Source organism: Camelus bactrianus, chromosome 17 (assembly GCF_048773025.1).
Source record: "Camelus bactrianus isolate YW-2024 breed Bactrian camel chromosome 17, ASM4877302v1, whole genome shotgun sequence".
Classification (NCBI taxonomy): domain Eukaryota; kingdom Metazoa; phylum Chordata; class Mammalia; order Artiodactyla; family Camelidae; genus Camelus; species Camelus bactrianus.
Window position 1 is genome coordinate 4311824 of NC_133555.1, and position 12423 is coordinate 4324246.

At 40.9% G+C, this 12423-nt stretch overlaps 1 protein-coding gene across 6 annotated transcripts in view; it reads right to left on the reverse strand.

Moving 5' to 3' along the window:
* The window catches only part of PPARG (peroxisome proliferator activated receptor gamma), a 156082-nt gene that overhangs the window by 64816 nt on the left and 78843 nt on the right, over window positions 1–12423 (reverse strand). For all 6 annotated transcript variants that reach the window (XM_074344310.1, XM_074344308.1, XM_074344307.1 and 3 more), the window contains one exon: window positions 7352–7490. In XM_074344310.1, the coding sequence (XP_074200411.1) occupies window positions 7352–7490 (139 nt within the window). The remainder of the gene's footprint in view (window positions 1–7351; window positions 7491–12423) is intronic.

A 12423-nucleotide genomic window follows, 5' to 3' on the forward strand; every position in this document is an offset into this window, starting at 1 on the left:
ATTTGCTGAATTTTATTTTGAACTTGCTAGAGAAGAGATTGCTTTGCACCCGTGAGTCTCAAATTCATAAATTCATTTCAGTTGACCCTAAATAAGCTTTAATGCCCACTAATACAATTTCTGTGCTTAGGGGACCTCTAGGGGGCCTTTGGGTTAGAGGAGATTTTCCCTCTCAGTTAAGGTTCCTTTAAATTAAATTAGTCTACATCATTTGGTAACTGTATCTTCTGCACATGACCTCTTCAAATGGGAATCTTTAAACAATCGCCATTTGGGGGTCAAAAATCTTGTCTCTCCTCACTCGTTCCCATTCTCTTTCTGTCCGGCTCCGCAGGGATGGGCAGTGGTTGCTCCCGCCCTCCTGGGCCCTGCCCCTCAGATGTGATCTCACCCCTCACTGCCCTCTCCGTCACAGCGCCGAGCCCGAGCATCACCCACAGTGTTCTCTCTTTCCCTGCTGCACAACCCCACTGTGCCAGACATCAAACTGGGTTTGGGACAGTTCAGAAAAAGCTTCCTAAATGATGAGCTCCTGTTTTTACACGTGTATTATTTTAGCTCATGTATCAAACTAGCAGGAGACCACTGTGCTGGTTTGTGCGGCTACCCTACCAGAACATAACCATACGAGCACCAGGTTTTCTCATCTGTGCTCCGGGCTGTGACAACACACACACATAGCAGGTGCACAGTAAATGCCCGATGAATTAAACTCAAAAATATCAAGCTGAGAAACAGAAAACGAGACAGTATGCACACTGGGAAGTTTGGGAAAGTGATGGTAAGAGAAAGCACCCAGGAAGAATTATGGCACATTAAAAGTTGCTGAAACTTTGGTGTAAGACTTGGAGAAAACCAGAGTTACCACAGCAACCACAGGTGGCTGGAATCACCAGCAACCTGCTGCTCTCTGACTGTAGTTACTTTGCGGAGCACACGAGACTGTCTCTTCGCTCTGAACAATTACCGACCGTCTACTGGGGGCCAGACATTGTTCTAGGTTCTGGTTACGTTTTCACAGATAATAAACTACGAATACACAGAAAAGTTTGCATACATAGGAAAGCACTTTTTTCCTAATACATAATCAAAAAAGTTAATTTAAAATAAACAAACAGCCAAAGGTAGCTACTTATTATACTTGCCAGCCCTGCTTTCCCAAAACTTAACCAAAACTGCAGGAAATAACTTTAAAAAATCATTCTAGAATTTGGAGATATTAAAGCGAAAGCTTTCTGCTACCATCTAAATAAAGCATGAATTTTTGTAAGCTGAAGTTTCCCGCAAAGGCTAAATCTTAGGAACACATTTCTGTATCACTAAATGCCCATGCTCCAAATTAGGTTCAATGAACTACCAGTGCAACTAAGTATACAGACGATTTCAGCATTTTTACACACCAGAGGTTCAACAAAAGGGATGAAAAAGATCCCATTTGATGGGAGTGAATTTGCCTGAAACATACAGAAATCTCAATTTTTTATTGGTATGTACTTTTGAAGGGAGAAAATGTTGATTTTATTATGGAAAAACACCTGCCCACCTCGTGTGATAAGGCACAGAGTGTGTGGCACGGTGCCCGGCCCACAGCAACACTTAAACACAGCTTTTACTCCTCAGGGACAACGCGGTGTGGGGCAGCCACGGCTGTTGCAGGCTGTAGACCAGGACGGCAGCCACGCCCCACGGACTGAGGCGCTTCCCCACAGATAAAGAACAAACCTGTAAACCCAATCTCTCTGTCTACCTATCAATATCTCTATCTCTCTGTAACTCATTTGGGGAGTGGTGTGTTTTAGTGAAGTCATTCTTGAAATCAGTTTCCCCCACTGGGTAGAGAATCGGAGAACCAAGAAGAGGGGGCGATAGAGAGGCCGAGCATGCCCTTCTGCAAGTCTGTGTTCCCACGCCTTCTCCCACTGCCTGAAAGACAGAAGGGACGCGCTCATGTGTTCTGCCAGACCGAGGCGGAACTTCTCGTCTCTCTGGAAGGCAGTGGGAGCGGCCACTCGAAGGGGTTCCAGCTCAGTGAAAAGCTTCCCTGGTCTTCAGCTGCTTTATCAGTGATGAGGGGCGTGGAAACGCAGCTCTCTAAAGGCTCCCCCTGTAGCTGCAGATGTAGCTATAGAACTCCACACATCTCAGTGACACACAGGACTGGGGAACACGCCATGCACTCTTTTTTTTTTTTTTTTAAAAGCAATATTTGTTTAGCCTTTGAGGCCTTGGGGGAAAAAAGACACATTCTGTCTGTTTTAGAGATCTAGCACCTGTCACACAGAGCAACTTCCAGAATACTGGTATTCAGCGTCACATCTGGGATAACCCATCGCCTACAGAGAATTCACGTATCTTGGTTTAAAAAACCACCAACATCAGAATCAGTATGTTCCCTTCGGGAAATAGGTTTGGTAGAGACTTCTTCATTTCTCGTGACCGTTTAGAACAGTATGCCTTTAAAAAAATTTTTTTTCTTTTCTTTTAGGGGAGGTCATTAGGTTTACTTGTTTTTGTTTATTTTTAGAGGAGATACTGGGGATGGAACCCAGGACCTGGTGCATGCTAAGGATGCGCTCGACCACTTGAGCTACACCCTCCCCCAGCATACCTTGATACGATACACTTTTACTGAACTGAAGGCAGCCCTCTGCCAGCACGTGACAGATTCAGCACTGCATCCTTGCTACTGATTTACTGATCACACACACTCTAAGCACATGGAGTATTTACGCATCCTGCTCTTCAGATCTGGGTATAGCGCTACAAAACAATCAATGTTTCTCGATGACAATTCATGTCATGTTTTAAAAACACCTGCCTACCTGTGGGGGTATTAAAGATAAAGGCTACTTATTTACAATCTTATTACAAAGATTAGTTAAAGCAGATTTTCAAAATAATAGGTCAATAGAATAGAAGGATGAATTAAGTTAATTCTTATTTTAAATGTTTTTATCTTTAACACCTAAGGGGTGAATTTGCAGTCATATCAGGCTTTTGACAATTACACAAAATAAACAAGGCTATACTGTGAAGCATAGGGAACTATATTCAATATCTTGTAGTAGCTTGTGGTGAAAAAGAATCTGAAAACAAATATATGCATGTTCACATATGACTGGAGCATCGTGCTGTACACCAGAAATTGACACAACACTGTAAACTGACCATACTCCAATAAAAAAAATATATATAAAGACACTTAAGGCCATGTCTCATGATCAGTTTTTCCACTATTAACAAGTTTATTTTGCAAAAGCTGTGGTCTGTATATGCGACTTACATAACACTATTGCTTTTCATACGACTGTTGCCAGTAAGCTGTGTTTTTCCACCTTTCCGGAGGGGGAAGAAATGTGTGCATTTGAAGGTTTTGTAGGAGTTGGTAATCTAATAACTATTATTTCCTAGCTCCTCTAAAGTAAAACAAGGAGCAGTGTCAGCAGGAACATTAAGTTACTTTTTTTAGGGGCAGCATTTTTCAAACTATCTGTGGAGGACAGTTACACATTTGCCGAGGCTCCTTTCCAAAGCAGAGGTGGGCGCAACACCACGGCCTCATCTTCCGACTCTGAAGTCTTACTTGACACCATTTAATTCATTCACTGGACACCTGTTTGAGGGAAGATACTTTCCTCTCCACCTTACTATTGACTCCCTCACTCACTGCCGTCTAGTTTTTGTTTTGTTTACATTCACCAAGACTTTGCTCTTAAAAACCCCTAAAGCTTTTCTCCCGGCCCGATCTAGGGGCCCTTCCCAGCTTTCCCCCACCTTTAACACTGCTGACCTCTCCACCTTCTTATTTCAGAATTTCCTCTGCTGTTCTGGCTGTCCTGTCTTTCTGGCTGCTCGTTTCCAGACCTCCCTGGCGGCCCCTCTTCCTTCACTCCTACTCCGTTATTCCCGGTGCGACCTTCTCCCCAGCTCACAGAATGGGCTAATGCCTGCTGCCCCATCTCCCCTGGGATCTGGAGCCTTGTTTTTCACCCCTTCCTGTATTTCTTTACACATGGATGCTGGACATCCCGTCAGCACCTCAAACACAACGTAAAACCAAACTTGCCATTTCCCTCCAAACGGTCTCCTCCTGCCCTCCTTTCTTGCTTAATTCACTCCACCACCCAAGCTGGATGCCTCGAATCCCCTCTGACAGCCTCGCTCCTCTCGGACACGGGTCACTGTGTGGGCATCTCCCTCAGTCCCATTTCTTCTCACCGCTCCCTGTGCCTCGTTCATGACACTGCATTGGTCTTCTGATGGGTTTCCCTGAATTTTCCCATAACTTCTCCTTTTTACTGCTGTCAGTAGTTTAGTTTTTGGTAATAAAGATCTGATGGCTCCCTTGCTTTATTATAAGAACCTGGTGCTCCAGGAAAGGTAAGAGACACAGCAGAGGAAGAAAGGGCAGTCAGAGTCGTGCGGAACAGCAGGTGTGAGAGCTGGGGCTTGAGTGCCAGGCAGGATTCTGGCAGAGAACAGGTCACAAGAAGCAGAGGCCCTGAGGTAGCCCATCGCAGGGCGGCCTGCAGGAACAGCAGGGCACACAGTCTGCCTGAAATGTCAGTGGCAAAGGGCAGCAGTGGGAAAAGGAGGAGGAGGCCAGCCTGCCCGGGATCGCGAAGCCCTGCAGGAGGAGCAGCACACGTGCTTCGGGACTTTCGACTTTGTTCTATTTCCTGAGAGTTACCCTTGGGTAATTTCCCCTTACACCACAAAGAAGACTAAAGAAACAAAAAGTAACATGTTGAAGTTTAAACTTATTTGCCATTTAGGTCTTCCTTTTTTTTTTTTTTTTTTTTTTTTGCAATAAACACTAATGCTTCTGCCTACAAGGAAGGAGAGAACTACCTCAGAAATGCTGAGTGCCACAAAAATCTGTGAAACCATTTTTCCAGAATTTTATGAAGCTGCTGAGAGATTATTTTTAAGGGTGTCAGTTTTATTTTAAATAAAAAAAATCCATTATTTATATAATAGGACATCCTAATCAGCAAAGGTTCCACTAACATTTTATATTTATGAAAAATATATTTCACATATTTATGAAAACTTTCTGCGCAAACTCAGTGGGAAGGGGGAGACCTAGCTGAATGACGCACAAGTAACATGGGTCCATTCTTCTCTGGTTCAGATTATTTTTTTAAGTGCACAGCCTACACTTTTTTTTTTTATTATTATTTAGTTCATACATGAAAAGCAGCTCTTGAATATGAAATATTCACTAGTCAAAATTCCTTTCTTTTAAATTACTTTAACTTTATTTTGTGTGTGTGTGTTGGGGGGGTAACTAGGTTTATGTATTTTTTAGAGGAGGTACTGGGGATTGAACCCAGGACTCTGCATGCCATGCATGCGCTCGACCACTTGAGCTGTACCCTCCCTCAAAGTTCTTAAAGACTAAATTATCTTATTAAAATAAAGAGGACACATTTAAAAAATATGATTAATGTGATTAATGTCGGGGATCTTGACAGCAGGATTTTCATTCATCAGGATAACGGGCGAAACCAGTCACAACCTAGCTGCTGAGCTTCCCCTCTTGTGTACAGATCACCTGGCCGCTTTCCGTGCAACACACTCGTGTCAAGACCCCCCAAAACGGATCTCCTGAGTCACGTTTGCAGTCCTGTGAGTGTTGAACTACATGGTCTTTGATGCCATGACATTTAATTCCTCTTTTTTTTGGCCTTTGCAAGAACCAACTGAATACTCGCCTATCAACAGTGCTCCACTCTCTAAACAGAATAAGTAAACTGTCATAAGAAGTCAAAAGACGCCCTTATTATCAAGTTCATGATAGCTTTCTTCGACTTTTCTGAACAGAGAAAATTATACCATCGATACTATATACATTAGACTTTAAATATTATATGTCTATAACCAATAAGCAATAGGAGATAAATTTTACATGAATTATGTGCAAGCAACAGGAAATACATTTTACATCAATACGAAAAGTGATCATTTTTTTTAAAGGACAAAAAATAAACAGCATTAAAAGCAGAACTGGCAAGCTTTCCTAGGCAGTCTTAGCAACAGTGATCTCAAAGTCAAAATTTCTTCACAAAGATAAAATAAGTTTATTGCAACTTGATTGCATCACCTCAAATATAATTCTTGACTTGAAAATGTGCCCTTATGTTTTATGAGGACTGAAACAAAAAGGAAATTGATGGAACTAAACCAGCAAATTATTTTGCAATTAATGACTGCAGTTGTATACAGAGCAGATGTAATCAATTGTGGAGGAAAGCCGAACCAAATTTCCATCCTGTCCAGTAGAGCTGAGGGATCTATTCAAAATACATTCTCGCCCTTAGAGGAAATGACCCTATATTAAGAATACAAATGTAATTTTGTAAACTATTTTTAAAGGGTAGGGGATCAATTCAATTAGTGATCCCCAAATATCCTGATTTCTGCTGTAAAAACCAAACATCTGCACGACAGAACAAAACCTCAATTTTCACAGATGCTTTGGAGTCCCTGTAGTTGAAGACTGACTTCAAATATTACCTTCTTGCCAGATCGGTTTTAAGAGAGGAAGAGGAAAAAGAAAGAAAAAATAGGGTATATGATGACAGGAGACTTGGGATTTAATTTGATTATTTTGGCAATTTTCTGTTTCTTGAGCCCATAATGATTTTTGAAAGAATTGACTAATACTTGACAACCATAATACTACCAAGTTACATCCAAAATTTGTTTTGTGAGCCAGTCAACCAGTGAGAGCCAAATGGCCATCAAGAACTGTTTCTTCAGACAGGGCTATCGCCCAGGACTTTACTGAGTTAGTCCTACAGTTCATGAAAACAAGGGTCTTCTCAGGTCTTCTATGTTCCTGTCTTTAAGTGAATACTTCAAATCATAAGCTTGACTCTAGATACAGGTTTAAAGAGTAGAAAAGTTTTGCTCTCTCATGTTACTGTGGACATTGAAGTGGAACTTCAAAATACTTGCTTAATCCACAAATTGCAGGCTCTACAAAGTTAAGGACAGTGTTCTGCTCATTTTTGCACAGTAAAGAGAAAAAAAAGTACATCTATCTAAATGCTGACATGTCAGTTAAGTTCTATATCTAGAAATCTGCAGAACCTTCTTACATTTACAGCAGAAACGACCGATACACCTAGTGCACTTTTGCTTTTAATGCTATTAATGAGAAGGATTTGCATTTAAAGCTGAAAAGCCCTGACCTAACTTGCGAAATGGTTTTATCGGCAGGCAAGATTCTGAAACCGGGCAATCTGTGGAAACACCGTACACCTTTTCAGCAATGGCCCTGGTGTCTACAGATCTGGCAGCAATCATGAAAATAATTAAGGACATGGCACCACACGTCACTTACCATTGTGAGACATCCCCACAGCAAGGCATTTCTGAAACCGACAGTACTGGCATTTATTTCTACTTTTTTTGTGGATCCGACAGTTCAGATCACACCTATCATAAATAAGCTTCAATCTAATTGTTCTCCGGAAGAAACCCTGCAAAGAGATATGGAAAAAAAAAAAATGAAGCACATTTTAAGTGTTTGTGACAATGGAATCAGTGGTGTATGGCTTCAGGCACATGGGCATGGGTGTCAGACAAGGTAGGTTCTCGACCCAGTTCTGTCCCTGGTGACTTTAGGCACATAACCTCTCTCAGTTTTCTCTGCTAATAAAATAAAGAAACAGAGGCCTTCCAGCGTCCTTTTTTAGCTCTTAGACAGTGACCACATGCAACTGATGTCATTCAATGTATCTTGGCTCCACAGCTGGATTTCAGCAAGCTCTAAGAAGTGCTCTGGATTTAATGTAATGCAAATAAAACACCATGTAATCAGTTCAGTTTCTCTGTAAATCATTCCAGCAGCATGCCCCAGCCTTTACAATTGTGCTAAGCAGTTTGGCAAAGTTATAATCATTTCATCCTAAAACATGAGCAGGGCCAATAAAAATCCACATGTGGATAATTTTTTTGGAATTCTCTATGTTGCATAATTTCCTACACAATTGGCTTCATTTACTTACGCGTTTGAAAGTGTGCTCCATTATCGTTGGAGCCCACAAACAAAAAAGATAATAGAAAATAACATGAGAAGTAATGTATAAATCCTCAGAATCCTCATAAAATTGATTGTCATCTCAAATTGGCAAATACATCAATTTGACGATGATTGAATTCTGCTACGTTTATATATTTTTGAAGGACTCCCCCAAAATTCTAACCAGAAATGTTTTCTAACTCCATTTTTTAGGTTGTTTTTTTTGTTCAGAGTATTCCTACTCATTTCTATTGTGTTCATTTCCATGAAACTCACTTCTTAATCCTTTCAGATTTATCGGGCCCTGTTTGGTACAAAAAACCACTGGATTAGTATTGATGCTACCACAGACATGCATTTTGACTTTCTCCAGATTGCTTCCTTGACCTCTAGGCAAGTATGTTCAACTGCTCCTCTGACGTCTTCACTTGGCAACCTAACATCCACCTCTAAGCCGGCACATCCAACGCTGAGCCCTACATGCTTACTTCCCCGTGGCTCCCCCCCCCCCCCCCCCCCCCCGCCTCGCTGATACAACGCCATCCTTGAAGTCACTCTCAGCATCTCTCTCTCCCCCTTTGTCGTGCAAAGCTCTCTTTCTATGTATACAATCGCCCATTTCCTCCTTTGCCTTCAAGCTGAGCTAACACCTCAGCTTCTCAACGAGGCTTATCCACCCTATTTAATCCCGAGGCCTGGCCCCAGCCTGCCTCTCCTCTACAATTCTTTCACCCCTTTACTCTGCTCTAGTTTTTTTCCCCAAAAGCACTTATGACTTCCTAACATACCACACAATTTACTTATTAAATCTGTGCTTATTTTCTGCCCCTCCCCCACTGCCCAACTAAAACTGTGAGCCCCACGGGGGCAGGGGTGGTCTCTTACGCCCCGGATGTAACCCAAACACCAACGAGAGCGCTCCAGTAAAAGCCACTGAATGAATACGTGTGTCCCTTGACCTCCTTTCTGGGCCATCTCTGATAGCGTGTGATTCTATACTATGACAGACGTATTATAAGGCCACTGGCACACTCTTTTCCTCTCAGTGTTTTTGCTCTCTTATTAAATGTAATCATTACACACATGTAGGAATTGCATGTAACTATAAAACGTAAGATAAACAAATGAGCCCACTGTCCAAGCCAAGATTTAAAATCACAACCAGCCACGTGCACGCGTTTCTGTATTCTTCCCTCACCCAGCTCCTGCCCCTGGGGCCGCTTGACAACATAATCATTATCCCCTATTTTGTGTTTATCATTTCCTTGACCTTTAAGAAAATACAGTTTTATAGTTTCAGATTCTCCTAAACTTCCCTTTTATATTTTCCGTCTTTTTGCCACTAATTAACTAACATTGACAGCAAAGGCAAACGTCAGAAAAACAGCCAAATAAGGTCACAAAAAAATATATAATTACAATGGCAAAAGTAAGTAAAAGCAAACATTTCTCACCAAAGTTCTGTACTTTACTCTTCTCATTACTAAAGAAGACATATCTTTTTAATATTCAAAGATCCTACGAATCCTTCAGGAACTGAAAGAGGTTTCAAATTCTAGCCAATTCTGGGTAGGCCACATTCTTTACGACATTGTCTCATCCTCACTAATTTCTTTGTGTATATTTTTCAGTTCGGTAGCCTTTCTTCTGCTCTGTCTAGTACGCTATTCAGCCCTTTCAGTGATGTTTTACTTCTTTTTAAAAAAATTTTGCCCAACTTTTAAATCTATTTTTAATCAGTCCATTGAAAATTTTCTCTCGAACAATGAAAAATATATTAGGATATAAAGAAAATTCATCACAGTAACTGACAGCATCTTTGTAAAAGCAAACCCCCATCTTGTTTTGTTTTGTTTTTTTTTTATTTCAACGATCGTATTTTTTTCACTTTTATAAGTTCCATCTGGTTTATTTTCAGAGCTGCTCATTCCTGACAGTCTGCTGTTGCTCATTCACTGTGATTCTGCCCTCGATCTTTAAACACTTCATAGGCAGCCGCTGTACCTCGGTATCAGGCAGCCCGGCACCCGCTCCCCTTGGGGGGGGGGTGGAGAGGCCTAAGTCTGCTTTCTGCCCTTGTTACTGTGTATTCATTTCTGATGAGTATCATCAAGCTGACTGCCTACTTATGCACTTGCTGATATTTTTTTTGAACTCATTTCTTGACCTTAAACTGTGAGAATCCTACAGGGTCTAAACTGGGAATGATTTCCTCCAAAGAGAATCTGCAGACCCTTCTGTTGGAAGCCAGGGGTGCCGCTGGCTTCTGTTTCAGACTCCCTTGGGAATCCTGGCTCCACCTGGAAGCCCCAGACTCGGCTCTGCCTCCTGCCGCAGGCATCTAGCTTTGGGGCAGTGCTACACCTCAGCGTTCCCACGGGCATCTCTCCTGAGAGAACCCTGCCCTTCCAAACATGCCTGCAGCTTAAGACCTAGGATTGTTTTGTTTGTTTGTTTTGTTACTGTTGTTCTGGAGAGTTTACCCCACCTCTTGTCGAATCAGCAGTATCGCAGAGGATGTGACCTGTGTGGGATCTGCTGGAAAGCGAAGTCTCTTTAACTCTTAAAGGGTTCTAAGGAGTTTTGAATATTAAAAAGACATTTTTTTTTTTCACTGAGTCACAGAAGGCTACTGTACAGAACTGTTCTCACTGATAAATATTGGTGAGCAATTTAAAAAACTTTCTGCCATTTGATCGTATGTATTTTTTAATAGTCCTTGACTGCTTCTCTAATTTTCACTTTTAAAAACCTGGTGTTAATGGTTGAAAACGCTGCTTGGCTAGCTAAAAGTGGGGCAGAGTGCTCACTTACCTGGCATGGCTGGAGAGGAAGGCTTTTTAATAGAATTATGGTCTTTTTTTTAAGTTTAACCCTTAAAATACAATTTTTTGTTTTGACTCATACCATGTCTTTCAAAGTATCACATTTTTTTTGTGTGTGTGATGATTCAGGGTCTCCCAATGGTAAAGGATAATCATTGTGAATATCACTTATGTACTGACTATGTACATAAAACCTTGAACTGAATGCCTACAGACTCCAGCACAAGCTTGGAACTTGCTTTTACTTTTTCTTTAAAAAAAGACTAAGTTCATAATAACAAAGTTTTCTTGTCATTTGACTCTTTCAAGAAATCCAGAGAGGAAGACTGGAGGCTCTTACTGAGTGTCTTTCTGTAAAATTATTTATTGATTTGAAGAATAAAGTAGGTTTCTCCAAGGTTTCTTCATAGTACCGGTAAAGAAACACTCCTTAACAACTCTCTCCTTTATTATGTCAGCTTCCATAAAACGATGCTCAATTTCAACAGCTTACTCTTCTGGTTACCATGAAGTCTATGAACTGGTGTGACGGAGGTGCACCAGTCACCATTTCAGAAAACTGTTTTGTGTATGTGTATCTTTCTCTCTTATTCTTTCTTTCCTCTTCTTTTCTTTCCTCTCTTTCCTTCCTTCCTTCCTTATTGAAGTATAGTCAGTTCACAATGTTGTGTCAATTTCTGGTGTACAGCATGTTTCAGTCATTCATGTACATACATATATTCACTTACATATTCTTTTTCATTATAGGTTACTACAAGATATTGAATATAGTTCCCTGTGCTCTACAGAAGAAACTTGTTGTATGATCTATTTTATATATAGTAGTTAGTACTGCAAATATTTCTTTAAAAAAAGTTTTTTATTTAATTTTTTTTAATGGAGGTACTGGGGATTGAACCTAGACCTCATGTATGCTAAGTACGCACTCTACCACTGAGCTATTTCCCTCCCCACAGTATCTGCAAATCTTGAACTCCCTACCCCTTTCCCCCTAGTAACCGTAAGTTTGTTTTCTATGTTTGTGAGTCTGTTTCTGTTTTGTAAGTAAGTGAGTGTTTCTGCTTTTTAAATAAGTTCTTTGTCTTTTTTTTTTTTAGATTCCACATATGAGTGATCTCATATGGTATTTTTCTTTCTCTTTCTGGCTTACTTCACTTAGAATGACAATCTCCAGGTCCATCCATGTTGCTGCAAATGGCATTATTTTATTCTTTTTTATGGCTGAGTAATACTCTATTGTATAAATATACCACAACTTCTTTATCCAGTCATCTGTTGATGGACATTTAGGTTATTTCCACGTCTTGGCTATTGTAAATAGTGCTGCAATGAACACTGGGGCATGTGTCTTTTTGAAATAGAGTTCCCTCCAGATACATGCCCAGGAGTGGGACTGCTGGATAATATGTAAGTATATTTTTAGTTTTTTGAGGAATCTCCATACTGTTTTCCATAATGGCTGCACCAAACTACATTCCCACCAGCAGTGTGGGAGGGTTCCCTTTTCTCCACACCCTCTCCAGCATTTGTATTTTTTTACTCTGAAGTTTTCATATCTGCTTGTGA